This window comes from Aegilops tauschii, chromosome 6, assembly GCF_002575655.3.
Source record: "Aegilops tauschii subsp. strangulata cultivar AL8/78 chromosome 6, Aet v6.0, whole genome shotgun sequence".
Lineage (NCBI taxonomy): Eukaryota > Viridiplantae > Streptophyta > Magnoliopsida > Poales > Poaceae > Aegilops > Aegilops tauschii.
The window spans coordinates 85,642,917-85,659,595 of NC_053040.3; the positions used below are offsets into that span (position 1 = coordinate 85,642,917).

The window sequence follows — 16,679 nt, forward strand, 5'->3', positions numbered from 1 at the left end:
GCGTAAATCTCCTCGCGCACCGTCCGATCGCGAGAGATCCGACGGACCCGGTGTAGCGCCTGACGCGAGCTGAGGACGCGTCTATCGGGTCGGCGTTTTCCCTCACCCGCACCCCGTTCCGCCACACCGCAACATTTCCCCTTTCCCCTTCGTTCCTCTCGCCCAAGCTCGCTCCAAATCTCCGATACGACGGTCGTTGCGGCGTCCAGCTCCCGGGGCGGCGAAGCTGACGCGAGGTCGACGAGGGGAGGCGCGCGAGGAGGTCCGCGAGGAGGCGGCTGAAGACATGGACGGCGACAATCTGCAGGACAGGTACCTCGGATCCTTCTCCAAAATAATACGGAAATCCGCTGTAGAAATTCGTAGTAGAAAGGCCAGACGATCTATTTTAGGGGAGGCGGATCGCCGGCTCGCCGGAGTTTTAGGGGCGGGCTCGTCGGTAGACATCTATTTTTGGGAGAGGCGGGGTGGTCTTTGTTCTGGATCTGGAGCAGGAGTTTTGCCAGAGCCCATACACTCTCTCCGAGATCTCGCGCTCGCAACTGCCTCTGTTTCAAGCTTGTTGCAATCTTCCACGTCTTTTGCACTGCACCTTGCTGAAGGTCATCAGTGATGGCATGTGTGTGTGTGTGCTGCTGCTTTTTTGACAGGCTTCGGTGGTGCTCACGACTAATGCTGCAATGTCGTCGACTGCATGTGGATTTATGCAGACGGTTGCTGCTGTTTTTATGTGTGTAGCAGGTCTGATGATGCAGAGATATGATTAGACGGTTTTTTGCATTTGTAGTACTTGCGAGTTGTAGATTTTAGTGTAGTTTTGTCTGTTGTTGTGTTTGTTCAGGAGGCAGTTGTGTTGCATTGCAGTACATGTTACCCCAGGATTTTTACCCATATTGCATGGAAATTGCAAAAGTAGTTGTTTGTGTTTGTTTTTATTTGATATCTGTTAGTGATAGCTATATAGGTTTTCCCTTTCAGAAGTTAGTGAAGATGCTACATTGCATTTTTTATGTGGCCTCCTAAAATGAATGGCCAACCAGCATTTTCATGCAATGACCAAGTACATTTCAGATTTTTTTCACGAGTTTCAGATTTTTCATGCATTCCTTCTCTATAGCTTTTAGTGTTGCTAATAGGTGTTCTGAACATTTCCTTTTTGTTCTTTTTTTTTGCAGTGATCCAAAAATGGATGATGATGAATCTTCCGATGGGTCGTTTTCAACGCGCTTTTCAGCTAGCCGTTTGCGTGAGGTTGCAGAGAAGGAGCTAAATGCTAACAAGAGGGCAGTGCTAGAGAAGTCGAGTTTTGGTTCGTTGTTGAAGATCAGACCATTTTCTGTACCTCTTGAGCTGATTGACTGGGTAGTTATGAGAATTGACACTAAGCATTCTTTGTTCAGGTACCTTCAAATCACCCTCTGGCCCATTTCATTTTGTGTGTGTCTCTGTTGCAATGTTCTTTATTTGGAATTGCATAGCAATGTTCTTCGTCCTCAAATTCGACATGTGCCTTTTGGTCAGCCATAAAAAGAAGACTATATTGTTCACTAGAGACATGGTGCAATTTTTTTTTAATGTCCCATCCGGACCAAGGGTAGTGGAGCTGCTGAAGAGGAACGAACGTTGCGAGCTGTGCGACATATATCGAGAAGGCACAAGGGCTCCAATTAAGAAATCCATTTCTGTAATCAAGAAAGCATCGGATAATGATGTTGTTACTTTAGAGAGGACTTGGGTTCTTTTATGCCTTGCTCTCGTGCTAGTTCCTGGCACCGGCAACATGGTCTCGTTGGACTACCTTGCTAGCTTGAAGGACTTGGATGAACTGAATGAGTTTGCGTGGGACGAGCATGTGTTGGCAACTGCGTTGAGGGAGGCGAGGAATTACCAACTAAAGAGGGAGGCTGGGGCAAGTGGCTTCTGGATAGGGGGCTGTCTACCTATGTTTGTGGTATGCCAAACGCAAATCATTTTTGTCTATGTTTTCATTGGTTCATATTTTTGCTTTACTTTATTTTATTTTATTCTGCTCGCAACAATCATATATATGATACAACCTTCTGATTTGTTTTCTTTTTCAAAAATATATGTAGTTAATTTACATGGATTTCCTGGATGTGCCTCGGTCATTGATTAGTGAGGAGACGTTCAACTACTCGCTGCCCAGGGCTTGCTTTGTGTGCAATGCAGATTTTGAGCTTGTTAAAGAATTTGACAGGAACAAGCTCACCCTCGAGAAGGTTGATTTTGGAAAGCGCAATGTAAGAGCAGACCCAATCTTCCTTTTTTTAAAGATTTCTTTCGGTGATAAACATCTTACTTTCTTCTTTTTGGTGATTGTTGTATGCAGCATCGTCCTTTGTCTCAAACGCCATATGCAGTACTGAAGGCGGACAAGCAATGTGAGGGTCAGAATCAACATCATCCGGCAAATATCACTAATAGAGCTGACAAATCCAACACTCAAGTCAGTGTTGAGGGTGTTAGGTGCCAAGTTTCGCGTCTCTCTGGATGAGTGGCTGCAGCCGCTCCCTTCCTGCCAAGAGTTAGAGGTAGAAATGCACTACCTTTTGTTAGTGCATGATTTTGCTTCTTTGTGTTCTTTTGATCTTCTTTTTTCATTTTTATTTATGCTTACCCCCATTTGTTTGTTTCTTATTTTCTGTGCCAGATACCTTTGCACTTGAAGCCTATATATGAGAAGCACAAAAATCTCTATACGGCAGAGTTGAAGAATGTTGTTACCTCTTTTGGGCAGGTCCTGCAGTCATATTTCTGCAAGCGGTTGGGGTCTCATGTTGATGGAAGCGCACTCCAATGCAGTGTCAAACCATGAGCACAGGAGTGAAGGTTTTGTCGCCCCAAGAGTCATTGCAACAAGCAGTGTCGAGCGCACGGGAGCGGTGACTTTTGGCACCCCAACAGCCACTGCAGCAGGCATTGCTATCCACTCTTCCAAGTGTCCATTATCGGATCCTGATTCCCAGGCAGAAGCAGGTGCTGATGATCAGAACAAGGCACAACCTGGTGGTGTAGTTGCTGCTCCCAAAGTAGTGGAGACCGGTGCATTAGGTGAGAAGGTTGGGGTGGAAGCGGAACAGGGGGCGGGTCAAAGCACAAGCGTTGCTAAGCGTTCCAGGGCTGCTGCGTTGCAACAAGGTGAGAGTAGCAATCATTCTCATGGGAAGGATTGTGTGGAGCAGGAGGAAGTTATACATCGTGGCGGAAAGGTGACCCCCAAAGATGCTTGCAACATGGATCCTTCGGGAGCTTCTGATAAGGTTGAAACACCAGTTCTTTCCCAGGGCACGGTGCAGGCAATGATGGTAACTGCCTTGGAGTGGGAAGATGGCCCATCTTGTGCTCTTTTCTCGGAGGGGACCGAAGACTATGAGTGGATGAATCAAAAAGTAGACATACCAGTCAAGCATGTGCAGACAGCAAATGCTTCTAGCTCTGATGTGCAGAATTCAATCCCATCAGTGCCAAACTTTGACAACACTCCTCAAGTTGAAAGGCCTAGCAACCTCCCAACCGCAACATTTGACACAGCTCCAAAGCTCCCTAGGGCAAACGACATTCCGGGGCCTGTGTTTGATGTGTCCCCCATCTCATTCAAAAACGCTTCCTCCGATGGACCTCAAGGTTTTTTCTTGCTTCAGAACACAAGCTCCTTTTTATCTAAGAGTTTTCTCAGTGCGTTTCCTTTTTGCATTCTCATTTTTCTTTCTGTTTTTTGTGTTGTTGCAATGTTGTGCAGTAGTAGTGGATTTGCACGAGACAACCGAGGCGAATGTTGAGGTCAGGGGTGAGTCCAACAGTCTTGGTAAACAGTCAACGAAGAAAAGGGTGGTTGTCTCCCCAGACAATGTGCCAACGATGAAGAAGATTAAGGTTGATGCACACGGTGATGCCTTACACCATCAGTATGTAATGACCAGATACAAGACAAGAAAACCAAAGAAAAACGAGCTTCTGTGAGTCATATGATGATGCTTTTCTATTACTCATTTTTGCCTGAATTTTTTTTTTGTGTTTCCATAGATGAAAGAGTTTGATATGTGAGCATATCTCTTGCTGTTTTTATCTAAAATCAACACAAATTTTCTTTTGCAGGCCCGACTTCATTGAAATAGATGGCTTCCATACATCTCTCGAGAATTTTCATGCATCTCTAAAGCCAAGAGCGGAGATTGACAATGAGGTCATGACCTTATACCTGAAGACATTCAACTATGATCAGTCAGTGAAGAAGAAGAAGCCAAAAAAATTTGTTTTCTCAGTGTTGATGAGTGTTAGTGTTCAAATCTGTTTTTTTCTATCTGTTTGTTTCAATGCTTTTTTGATTTATCATATAGTTGTGGTCTGCCCTCTAATATTTTTGTTTTGTTTTGTGATTTTCTCCATCAGTTGAAACTCAGTGCTGAGCCAGATGTGTTTGATCCGAAGGTGTGCGAAAAAGAATTTAGTGCTTGCTTACAAAATCACATTTCAAAATCTGACCTGGTAAGTTCTTATCTTGTTCCATCTTGCATTCTTTTTCTATTTTTTTACATTTTTTTTTTCTAAATGGATTTTCTGGTTCTGCTTTGTTTTGATGCATTGCAGCTATTCTTCATGGTTGTACACAAAAGGCACTGGGCAGTAGTAGTTGTTAACATCACCCAAAAGGAGTTCAATATCTTTGACTCCATTAGGAACTCGGAAGACCTTTTTGAGATGGACAGGATCACTAAGAATGTGGTAATGCTCCTGTTGGAGTTTGGCGCAACAAATCTTTTCCTTCTTTTTGCTTTTCCACACCGCACACTTATGCATTTTGTTTGTCCATGTTTTATCGGGTTTGATCAGGTCGCAAACATCAAGAGTGTTGCAATGAGGGAGCCACTTTTTAAGCACAATCTCGAGTCTTACTCGCTATTCACCCCACTTGATTACCCTCAACAAAAAACTTAGTAAGCATTTTTATCCCAGCAGAATATGTGTTTATTTTGCATTTAGAGACATTTTTCTCTTTTTTCACCTAAAGCTGCTTTTGCATTTTATAACTATATACCTTTCTATTTTTTCAGCTATAACTGTGGCTACTATAGTATTTTATACGTGGAGAATTGGGATGGCCTTGTTATGCTGTCATTTGGCGAGGTATTTTCTTTAGATAGCAAACCATATTTTTTTGTGTAATTCTTCTCAACTTGATTGGGATCTGTTTCATGACAATTTTTTTACTTGTTTCCTGTCTTATTGCTTCCTAGGATTACATCCCAAACCTTCGGAAACGCATTGCAGCAGATCTGTTGAGACACCCAAGCAACAAGTTGGACCCTGCGCATCAGCTGAAGCTGCTTCTTCAGCGTTAGATGGGTGTTTTCGAGCTTCTGCAACAGGAGGAGTCATGGCGGCGGTGGCCTAGTACTGCTGACGCGAGTTATTGTAGCTAGCTAGAGTGTAGTTGGGAGCATGTTCTTGTCGCCAGCTCGAGTGTAGTTGAGAGCTTGTTCTTCTAGCCAGCTCAACTGAACTTTTTTCACAATGCAACTCTGAATGAAGCACAGGAATGTTTCAGTGTGTGACTGTATGCAAGGATTTGTTTTTTGTGAAGCCTATTCAAGATTGTTTGTCAGCTTATGCAAGGATTATTTGTTTTTTACTTGCCTTTTCAAGAAGATTGTTGATATACTTTGACTATACCTGGCTTGAGATCTTTTTTTTCTCACAAGTAGTTACAGTGTATCTGCTAGTATCTCTATTACTCATATGGAATTAGTAATTACAGTGAATATACACCTTTTTATATGGATTTAGTAATTACAGTGAAGTTTGACATCATCAATGAAAGTCAATACACTGTACTCACACATGTAACCGTGTGTGAAGTTGAATAATCGCAACAATAGGGTGGGGTTGGGGCGATTGTCGGGCTGTTGTTTCTCTTCATCTTCATAACTTTTCAATCTCACTAAAACAAAAGGAAATGTAATGCAATATCCTTTCTATGTGGCAACGGGCATGCCAAAAGTTTTTGCTGCAGTTTCTCCAGTGTGTTTTTATGGAAAAGTTTTTAAAACAGGATGCTTCAATGTACTTGTATGTTTAAGTAGCCAGCAACAACATCATGCATTGTTGTCCCAAGGAAACCTTTCAAAATAAAAGCTACAATGGTGGAAGTACAATGAGCCAGCAACAATATCATAAGCAACAAGGGGAATTGTAATTTCAGAAAAAGAAGAACATTATATCAGGCACAACTCAATGCATGATGAAATAACTACTTTTTGTCCTCTAATGTAAATTGCACCATTCTCTTTGTCAAGAAACTAATCTATGTAACCAATATTACAAATGTGTAGTAGCAAGAGAGTTTTCTTTTTCTTTTTCTGGTCGAAGTTGATCATAGCCTAAGCTCTGTTGCTCTAGCCATGCTAGCATCTGTCTTCATTGCAGCTTTTAGGTAGGGACATTCTTGCACAGCATGACCTTGCTCTTCACAGTAGGGACATTTTTTGACCCCCATTGCAGCCTTCAAGTACTGGCATGTTTGGACACCGTGACCTTCTTCGTTGCAGTACGAACAAGGAGGCGCTTTCTTCTTTGGTCCAGGTTTTCCTCTGGGCTTGGTTTGCTTCTTTTCATCTTTCTTATCTTTATTCTTATGTGCATCTTCTCGTTGCTCAATCAGAGTCTTTCTCCTCTTTAATTTTTCAGTCGGACGCCCTTTTTTTGGAACACGTGCGGGGTTCTGAAGCATGGCATCGCCATCAGGTTGCGGCACAGTGGTTGGCTCGGGGGTTTGTTGTTGCTGTTGCATTGCTTGCGGCTGATTTGCTTCTTGTTGTTCTAGGAGCGCCCCTTGCTTTGCTGCAGCTATGAGGGGCTCAAGTTGGTGAGCTGCATCATTCATTATTTTGTAGGCAAGATCGTTGCTGCAAGCTTGTGAAGCCAACCATGTATACTTTCTGCACAAGGCGTTGTACTTGAGAGTGTTGGTCGCAGGGTGCCCAAAATCTAGGAGACATCCACCACCGCTCATTGCCGTTGTCGCAGCTTCTGACCACCTCTCTAGCATGTATCTTTGTGGAATTTTTTGGACATTGAGATGCACCATTACCCTTATGATGTGTGCACAAATAATCCCATTCATCTCAAAACAGTTGCAGCTGCATTCAAACTTCTCCTCGCCAACACAACATTCACTGAAAATATTCGGGGGTTCTCAAAGTAATTTGAGTGCAGCTCAAACCTCACGCTTGCATTGTCAAGAGCAGGGGCCAGGTTCATGATGAAGCCTGTTGATGCCATGACCTCTTTTTGAAACTTGAGAAACACGCTTCGGGTATAGAAGTGAACTGCTTGGTGCTCAAAGTTGTACCTGAATGTTGCAATGAAAAGGTCAATGATTTTGAGTTTTTCAAGTTCCCTGTTCTAACTTTTTCTCTCTACAAAGCACACACATACCTTGAGTAAAGTGGTGCAGTTGTTGCGTGGCCTATGAAAGCTTGATTGTCTTCACGGTCCAACATTGTTTCTTGAAGCACCTCATATTGTTGTACAAATCTCCAGACAGAGTCTTGAGGGTTGACAAATGTCTTGAAGTAGGAGTTGAGACCCTCAGACCGCCCTGTAGTGCTTGTAAATGGGAAGAAGTTCTTTTGGAAGTATGCTGGAGCCCATGTCTCTCGCTTACGCCACATGTTGCTTAGATGTCTGTTGTCAACCAATTCAAAGCAATGCAGCATATGCTGCCAATTCTCCTCGAACTCATCCACCGTCTCCGAATCATTGATAACCCCATAGAAAACCTGCTCAAAATTTTCATCCATGCTCAGGATCCTACCCAACTTTTCCCTTGCTTTTCGCTGGATGTGCCATTTGCAGCACCTATGCACTGTGTTTGGGAAGACATCTTTTATTGCTGTTTCCATTGCCTTGTCCTGGTCAGTCATTAGGTTCAACGGGTGCTCATTATTCATTGCAATCATCCAATGTTGAAACACCCACTTGAAAGTTTCTATTTGTTCATCTGGCACCAAGGCACAACCTAGCAGCACGGTTTGCAAGTGGTTGTTCACACCAACAATAGGAGCGAAAGGCAGATTGTACCGATTTGTGCAAAATGTTGTGTCAAAGAACACACAATCTTTGTACTTTGGGTACAATGCTCTTGTCCTTCCATCCACCCAAAACAGAGCTGTCACTTCGTTTGTTTCTTTGTCAACTTCTGTTGCGTAGTAGAATTGAGCATTCTCAGTTTGACGCCTCTTAAAGTAAGCAACCGTCATATCCATGTCCTGAAATGACTGATTTTGTCGCAGCTTGGAACGCGCATTTGAAACATCCCTCTTCACATATGGCAGTTTCCTCCGGTCTCCGCCATGGACCATTCCAAGCATTCCCATGCAATTTGTAGTTGACAAGTTTACATCATGCATTGTCATCAGTAGTTGGTAATCTTCTTCTGGAATTTTGCGGTGTGAGCGGTAGAACCTCACAATCTCCTCATGCTGCATCAAAGGGTGTGTATGCTGTGCAACAAAGTAGGTAACAACCCACTTATTGCCCCTGAGGCCAACAATCATATGAGCTTTGCAATCATAACGGATAATCCGATTCCTCTGACGCTTGACTGTCACATCCATTTCAACCCCGGCCTGCTTGCTTGATGAGCTTCCCCCTGCTGCAATTCCTTCCGAGTGGCTGCTTGTCTCACATGTAGTCTCCGGTTTGCCAGCATGCACACATTGGAAGACCCTCTTGATAAGTTGTTGTGGACCTTTCTTCTGGCTGTTCTTTGAGGAAGCTATGCGTGAGCCAAAACCCGTTCCAAATGCGTAGTCATTATAGAACTTTTGGGCATCTTCAATTGAGTCAAATTCCATGCCAACATAGGGCAGAAGTGGCTGAGATGAAATATCATCATCCTCATCTGCATCATGCATTCCACCGTGAGTGTTTAGGACACCACCTGAATCCCCACCACCATGACTTGTGAAAGGTTGCTGAACAAAACTCTCCTCATTTGCCGCCCCATCTTCGGTATGCTACATCATTGCAACAACAGTAGAACAACACCATCAGTAGCAGTTGAACAGTATTTGAGGTCAACATTTCTTTGCAAGAGAAACATTTTTTATAGATGAAACATCAACATGTATATCAATAGTATATTTTTTCATTGCAGCATGTTTATAAGATCTATAGGTAGTACTGTAGTAGTACATTTTACGACATTTTTTGGTGCTGCATAACTTTTTTATCAACTTCAAATAACATTTTTTTTTCATCATAGAGTTTTTGTGCTTGCTGAAATCCATAGACTAACACCACTATAACATGCATAGGTCTCTAATCTACTACTGTTTTTTGCTATTTTCAGCAGCAAATTTTTTTTTCTGAAGCTGAATTTTCAACATTTTTTTTGCAATATCTGAAATCTAAAGCAAAGCAAACATTCAGTAGTCTTACATCCTCTGAATTTAAAGCAAGCAAACATGCAGTGCTGTTGCATTCTCTGAATCAAAGCAACATTCAGGGTCACTGAAAGTAACCTTTTCCAATTTTACACAACCTTTTTTTCTTGTTACTGAACTGAACCAAAGCAACATAATGTGTAGTTTCAAACATTTTTGTTTTTTCTACTTTTTGTGAATTAAAACCAATTAGCATAGCAACATCCAATGAGCATAACTGGCAAATGTCAATGCAGCACATAAACAAGTGAAGGATTTCAGAGGATTTGGCAGCAGGGGAAGCTCACCCAATTTGCAGCGGATCCAGCCGGAGGAGCATCAGAGAAAACAATTGGAGGATCTCGGTACATGCGCGTAGCAGAACTTTGTCGCCTGAGATCGAAGGCGCTCGCCGGAGCTGAAGTCGTCCGCCGGGGAACAGCCGAACCCTCGCCGGAGCTACCACCTATGGCGGAGTAGGCCATGTCTCTGGCGATGTGGTGCGCCATCGCGGGCAGGGGGTGGGGGGTGGGGTTGGGGAAGAGGTGGAGGGAAGGGGAGGCGGCCGCCGGATCGCGACCGATCCCCGGTGGGGCGAAGCGCCCGCGATCTGCGGGTGGGGATCGACCTATCCCCGTTTCATTGCAACCGCTCGCGTGGAGGTGGGAGCGTGCGCGCGGTTCAGCTCGCGTGGATCGGACGGACCAGCGTTGTTCGATCGGACGGACGTGAACGCGGTTTACAAATCCAGCATATCACCCGACCTACGCCTAGCTGCGGCCCTGAAAGAAGGCACCCAACTATCCATATACGGTGGCACTGCGGGCGCGCGGGCACACCAGGCTGTATGGAAGAAGAAAGAGAAAGGGTCGGGAAATCACACCCGGCTGAGTCGGCATGCACATGCGCTGCTTTATCATCCGGGATCCCTTCGTGGATGCGTCCATGGCCTTGTCCGGATCCTTGTCCTTGCTGCCTGCCTCCATGCGGATGAGGGCCATCCAGCACTTGCATGCGCGCCCATGCCAATGGTTTGTTGGAGTTAAGGCATCCGAAAGTGGCGCTAAAGGCACCCGGAACCAGCTGCTGCATCTCCACCACTGGATGCAGTGAGGATCATGACGGTGGGCGGTGGAGCTCCTGGACTGTTGTTGCAATTCATTATGCTTGCATCTAGCAAGAACGGGATTGCGCCTTTGCCATCCACGGCCACGGCCATCACAGGTTTTTATCACGCTTCCGCATATTATTACGAGATTAATCTAAGATTTTATGTCAATCCTGAAGATTAAATCTAGCAATGGTATCACACTACAACACGTACGACATTAGGAGGCATTTTATTAGCGGCGATTTTCTAAAATGCCCTAAAAAGCATGGTACTGACGACACTTTGAGAAAGTGCCTCCCAAGCTCACAACCTTGGCGAATTTAGAAATGCCTCAGAAACAGAGAGAAAAGCGGCATTTACGAAGATGCCGTAATATGCATATACCTTTGGCGGCTCTTTGCAAAACGCGTCACTAGACTGAACATCACTGTACCACCAACCAACAACCACACGTTATGTGATTTGTTATATCATTTTCCTTGTTTTGTTCTTTTCTCTTTCTTTTTGCCTTTTTCCTTTTTTTCCTTCCTCCTAGTTCGATGAACCTTTTTTAAAAAAAATCGATGAATTTTTTTTCATATTCGTGATTTTTTTTTCAGAGTCGATGAACCTTTTTTCAATTTTGATGAACTTTTTTTCAAAATCAATGATTTTTTTAAGACCGGTGAACTTTTTTCAAATTTGATTTTTTTAAAACCGATGAACTATTTTTGAATATGTGAAATTTTTTCGTTTTCTCCATCAACCATTTTTGGCAAATTTATGAACTTCTGAAAAATGTAAGTTTTCTTTCATTTTTTGACGAATTTTTTTCAGATTCATTTTTTTTACAAAAGTCCAATAGTCCACCGTCAGTGGTTTGACCAGTCAAAGGTTGATCGGTCAACCCCTCATGGAATGACCTGATCGATAAGTTTAGTTTTTTCTGGCGAGCTATCAAGCATGCGTGTTGGGCCTGGTACAGGAGACTCGCGCGTGAGCGCCAGGAACGGGAAGTGGTTTGTCTAAGAAAAAAGGAACGGGAAGTGGCACCAAAGGCGTTGTCTAGGAGTCCCTTTATTTATTGTGTATAAAAGGCTGAGTAACAAACAACCAATGGCAACTATATATACGGCCCAGGGAAGGCGGTGTCTGAGTTGTTTGTAGTGGCTAGATGATAGATAAAAAGAATGTGACAAACAAATGAATGTGGATGGAGCGGTTGATCGTCACGTGCATGTTAGTGTTCCTGCGGCAATATGCAAAGACCGCGATAGCCAGTACATAGTCTCTTCCTTTGTTGTGTACACAGGTGTTACAGATCCCACATTGCTCGAAACACTTACGTGTTGGGAGGCCATGGCTCTTGAAGAAGACCTAGTGGTTTAGATGATCCATAGCTTAGGTCAGAGGAAAATGAGAATCCCTCTGCACCATTTACTGGGAACGAGGTTCTCGATGCAATATCGCAAATGAAACCGAATAAAGCACCGGGACCAGATGGGTTTTCTGCGGAATTCTATAGGAAATATTGGCATATTATTAAGGACGATCTTATGCCTATGTTTCACGTTTTTTTAACGGGCACCTAGAACTCTTTCGTCTTAACTTTGGTATGTTTACGTTATTGCCAAAGAAAGAAGAAGCAGTTCGTATCGAGGAGTTCAGGCCAATTTGTCTTCTCAACGTGAGTTTCAAAATATTCACGAAAGTGGCTACTAATAGACTGACATGGATCGCCCATTCGGTGGTGCAACCAAGTCAGACGGCTTTCATGCCTGGGAGAGACATCCTAGAAGGGGTTGTCTTCCTTCATGAAACGCTCCATGAAATTCATTCGAAGAAACTAGATGGGGTTATATTCAAAATGGATTTCAAGAAGGTATATGATAAAGTTAAGTGGCCTTTTCTTCAGCAGGCAATGCGCATGAAAAGTTTTAATGAGACATGGCGGAACCAAGTGGGTTCTCTAGTCCAAAAAGGTAGTGTCAGAATTAAGGTTAATGATGATATTGGTCACTATTTTCAGACTCATAAAGGCTTGAGACAAGGGGATTCCATGTCCCCTCTCTTATTTAATATGGTGGCGGATATGTTGACCGTTCTTATCGGCAGGGCCAAAGAGAACGGCCTAGTTGATGGACTTGTTCCTCATCTAGTTGATGGGGGGAGTTTCCATTTTACAGTATGTTGACAACACTATTCTTTTCATGGAGCATGATGTTGTAGGGTGGAACCCTAAGTGAAGATCTTTCACGAATTGGAGGGGGAATCCCCAAGAACAAGATGAACACAAGAGAGAAAACAAGAGGAACACTCAAGAACAAGTCCAATCACACATCCACTAGACCAACAAACACACAAGATCCACAAGGTACATGAACAATCAAAGGGAAACAAGATACATGGTAGAGTTCATCCCAAATCCTATGAAGGAGATGAGGGCTTGATGATCTAGGTAGATCCTTCCCTCAAGGGGGTTTTGAATCCCTAGGGATCTTCTCCAATGGAGGTCTTGTACTCCAATGGAGTCTTCTCTCTCAAGAGGAATCCCACAAGGGGAGGTACATGAGCTAAGCTCTATGATTTGTGCCTATTCTTCGCTATCCTAGAAAGGAGGTGGAGGTGGTCTATTTATAGTCTAAGCCACGAAGGGGTAAGTTGGAAAGGGATACATGGCCAAAGGCCTGCGGCTGCGCACACAGGCGGGGCGGTAGTACCGGACATCGGGCGGTAGTACCGCTTGGTGTGGGCGGTAGTACCGCTCATCCCGGACTTGGCTGATCCGCTTCTTCCGTCTTCTCTTCCATGCTTCCCTCGCGGATGGTGTAGGTGTTCCTTAGCGCTTGCACTCCTCCTCGACGTCCGTAGCGTTCCGACAATACCTATGCATGCACACGAGAGGGGTGTCAAGTAGTATACCATCCTCGAAGGGGTCAAGTGAACACGTGTAAAGGAGATGATTCACCTTTATGTGTGTGAAGTAGATGTCGCACGTGTCACTTGCCAAATGGACTCTTGACATGGTGATGTCCGTAGGATGCTCCGCATCATCCCCTCCCCCTTGGGAAAGATCCGACCTCGGATCGAAAATGAAATCACCATGGGAAAGAGATGGCTTCGCTGTGTAGAAGTGGACGTTCACCAAGTAGTCATCATCTTCAAGCTTGAAGCGGGCGAAATGCACAAACCAAGATAGAAATTGTGTATATGCGGGAACAATCTTGTGGCACAAGGGATGATATGATGATACCAATATGATACCAATATGATATGGTATGTATGCAATGGAAGGTACGGATCACTAATGTGCACAAGTAACGTTGCCGGCAATACTCAAATGGCTAGTCTCGATAGGCAAGTGACGCAAAATGGCTAAGGGGTTAACAATCTAATGGCAAGAATGTACAAATATGGGATACCACGATACCAAGATGATATAGAGGTTAGCGTTCTTGCTTACGGTTAGGGTGTCAAAATGGCGAAGTGGTCGATGTCAAAGACGACCTCGTGGCGATGATGAGTGGCGGTGTTCTTGATGTAGATACCAAGATGATGTAGACCCGTTGAAAGGATCGATATAGTTGACTAGAGGGGGGGGGGTGAATAGGCAACTAACAATTTTTAGCTTTTCTTTACCAATTTAAACTTTGCATCAAAGTAGGTTGTCTAGAAATGCAACTAGGTGAGCAACCTATATGATGCAACAACAATAAGCAAACACGCAAGCAAGAGATAAGGCACAAATAATCTTGCACGAGTAAAGGCACGAGATAACCAAGAGTGGAGCCGGTGAAGACGAGGATGTGTTACCGAAGTTCCTTCCCTTTGAGAGGAAGTACGTCTCCGTTGGAGCGGTGTGGAGGCACAATGCTCCCCAAGAAGCCACTAGGGCCACCGTATTCTCCTCACGCCCTCACACAATGCGAGATGCCGTGATTCCACTATTGGTGCCCTTGGAGGCGGCGACCGAACCTTTACAAACAAGGTTGGGGCAATCTCCACAACTTAATTGGAGGCTCCCAACGATACCACGAAGCTTCACCATAATGGACTATGGCTCCACGGTGAACTCAACCGTCTAGGGTGCTCAAACACCCAAGAGTAACAAGATCCACAAGGGATTAGTGGGGGGATTCAAATATCTCTTGATGGAAGTGTAGATCAGGGCCTCCTCAACCAATCCCTAGAGAATCAACAAGTTTGATTGGCTAGGGAAGGAGATCGGGCGAAAATGGAGCTTGGAGCAATAATGGAGCTTGAAGGTGGAAGAGGTAGTCAACTAGAGGAGGAAGACACCCCTTATATAGTGGAAGAACAAATCCAACCGTTATCCACCAACTCAGCCTGCGCAGCGCGGTACTACCGCACCCGAGGCGCGGTACTACCGCAAGGGCACGCGGTACTACCGCACCTGAGGCGCGGTACTACCGCAGGGGTACGCGGTACTACCGCAGAGCCCCGCGGTACTACCGCCCACGCAGCAGAGACCAGAACAGCCACACATGCACTAAGGCAGAGGGCGGTAGTACTGCTGGCGCGGTACAACCGCTCCCATTGCGGTACTACCGCAAGGCAGGGGCTGTCCAGGGATGGGAAGGCATGGATATAAAGAATTACATCTGTGGCTACTTCCGCAGAGTTGGAGTCGATGCAAAAACCCGACGCGGTAGTACCGTAAGCCAGCCGCGGTACTACTGCGCGAGGTGCGGATATAAAAAATTACATCCGCCCCTTACAGCCACGTAGTTGCGGAACTAAGCAGGGACCACGGTACTACCGCTTACCAGAAGCGGTACTACCGCGGGGCCTTGCGGTACTACCGCACCAGCGGGCGGTACTACCGCAAGGTCCTGCGGTACTACCGCTCTGATGAGCAGTACTACTGCACTTCCTAGTTCGGCAGACAAGAGCTATAATTGCATAGACAAGGAAAACTTAGGATGCTCCAAAGGCAAGAGGAATTGAGGTGCAAGGGACGATGTGTACGTGATGAATCCACCCAACCTTTCCAAAGCGGACCCCCTCTTAATAGTACGGCTTCCCTATGACTCAATACCACCGAAAAGAACCGAAGAGAAACGCCGTCTTCTATAGCCTTTGAGGGGAACCCAATCATCTTGTGCCTAGTCAATATATCTGAAATATTTGATGCACATGATTAGTCCGCAAAAGCATTGTCATCAATCACCAAAACCAACTAAGGGATAACAATGCCCTTATAATCTCCCCCTTTTTGGTGGATTGATGACAACACGGGATTTGCACGAGGGTATAACGCAAAGAGCAAGGGCAAACCCCAAGTCTCTAAAATATAGACGGGCTCCCCCTAGATGTGTGCTATCTTGATGAGTGCTTTGGACTGCACGGCACACGTACTAGGATCAACACTCCCCCTATATTTTATAGACATGGCAAATCTTGCAATTAGGCTAAAGCTAAGCATGATAGATATGAGCAAAATGTAATAAGCACAGATAGAATAAGCTCACTACAGTACGATAGAGTGCATATGTCTTACACCATATGATAGAAGGTCTCACGAGCACAAACCAAAGCAAACCAAAGAAAACGAAATAAACGAAGTTCAACTGACCCAAACACGACATAACTCGCAGAAAATCCTACACTCTCTCCCCCTTTGGCATCGAGACGCCAAAAAGGCAGAGAGGACACCTACAGCAATAGTGGTGGCTCAAGCGGAGTAGTCACTGGCACGCTCCTCGTCGGACTCTGCAGCTGGGACGGACTCCTCCTCAGACTCGATCCACCGATAGCCCTGCTTGTGCAGCCATTCTGCCTTTGGGGTGATGTTCACCTCTGACCCGCTAGATATGTTCTCGCCAAAGGTCCTGAAAATCCGCTTGTCGCGGCGGCGAGTCTCCTTGGAAGCCACATGGGTCTGGTACTGCCCCTTTGCTTGCATGCAGAACAGCATCTTCATCTTGTTCTTCAGTCGCTTAGCCCAAGAAGGCTCAGAGGTGGGAGGGATGTAACCCTGAGAGCTGTCCTCGTCTGCTGCCTCCACCTCATCCTCATCTGCATCCACGTCCATGGCAGCCGCAGTACCAGCACGAGAGGTAGTGTTGGCCCACTGAGGCTTGATACGGAGGTTGATGGGCTCATGCCGGATCCAACCAGGG

At 45.0% G+C, this 16,679-nt stretch overlaps 2 protein-coding genes and 1 long non-coding RNA gene across 5 annotated transcripts; 2 read left to right on the forward strand and 1 right to left on the reverse strand.

The window, feature by feature from the left end:
• The first annotated feature begins 612 nt into the window (after positions 1–612).
• Positions 613–2,438, forward strand: LOC120967389 (uncharacterized). The gene is made up of 3 exons (XR_012186808.1): positions 613–1,400; positions 1,522–2,261; positions 2,351–2,438. It is a non-coding gene; the product is annotated as an uncharacterized lncRNA (long non-coding RNA).
• A 48-nt stretch (positions 2,439–2,486) lies between these two features.
• Positions 2,487–5,699, forward strand: LOC120966196 (ubiquitin-like-specific protease ESD4). Of its 3 annotated transcripts, XM_040391998.3 has the most exons (7): positions 3,840–3,977; positions 4,117–4,294; positions 4,411–4,506; positions 4,609–4,743; positions 4,852–4,955; positions 5,073–5,145; positions 5,256–5,699. In XM_040391998.3, exons 1-7 carry the CDS (start codon positions 3,880–3,882, stop codon positions 5,358–5,360), a joined length of 789 nt encoding a protein of 262 aa, XP_040247932.1. In that variant the 5' UTR covers positions 3,840–3,879; the 3' UTR covers positions 5,361–5,699. The 3 variants fall into 3 exon arrangements, 2 of the variants coding, with proteins under 2 accessions (XP_040247932.1, XP_045085639.1); XM_045229704.2 differs by having other exon boundaries at positions 3,841–3,977; positions 4,609–4,955; positions 5,256–5,694; XR_012186809.1 differs by lacking the exons at positions 4,411–4,506; positions 4,609–4,743; positions 4,852–4,955; positions 5,073–5,145; positions 5,256–5,699 and adding an exon at positions 2,487–2,552 and having other exon boundaries at positions 2,672–3,977; positions 4,117–4,255.
• A 558-nt stretch (positions 5,700–6,257) lies between these two features.
• LOC109773217 (protein FAR1-RELATED SEQUENCE 5-like) lies at positions 6,258–9,892 on the reverse strand. Its single transcript, XM_020331916.4, has 2 exons — positions 9,755–9,892; positions 6,258–9,038 (listed from the first exon to the last, which is right to left on the reverse strand). The coding sequence occupies exons 1-2, from the start codon at positions 9,815–9,817 to the stop codon at positions 7,437–7,439; spliced, it is 1,665 nt and encodes a 554-aa protein (XP_020187505.3). The 5' UTR covers positions 9,818–9,892; the 3' UTR covers positions 6,258–7,436.
• Positions 9,893–16,679: the final 6,787 nt, after the last annotated feature.

Coding starts and splice junctions, on each gene's coding strand:
- LOC120966196 (XM_045229704.2), top strand. CDS start 3,880: ATGAAGAAGATTAAGGTTGATGCACACGGTGATGCCTTACACCATCAG. Junction 4,295..4,410: donor TTTTCTCAGTGTTGATGAGT/GTTAGTGTTCAA, acceptor TTTCTCCATCAG/TTGAAACTCAGTGCTGAGCC. Junction 4,956..5,072: donor TACCCTCAACAAAAAACTTA/GTAAGCATTTTT, acceptor CTATTTTTTCAG/CTATAACTGTGGCTACTATA.
- LOC109773217 (XM_020331916.4), bottom strand. CDS start 9,817: ATGTACCGAGATCCTCCAATTGTTTTCTCTGATGCTCCTCCGGCTGGA. Junction 9,039..9,754: donor CTGGATCCGCTGCAAATTGG/GTGAGCTTCCCC, acceptor GCAATGATGTAG/CATACCGAAGATGGGGCGGC.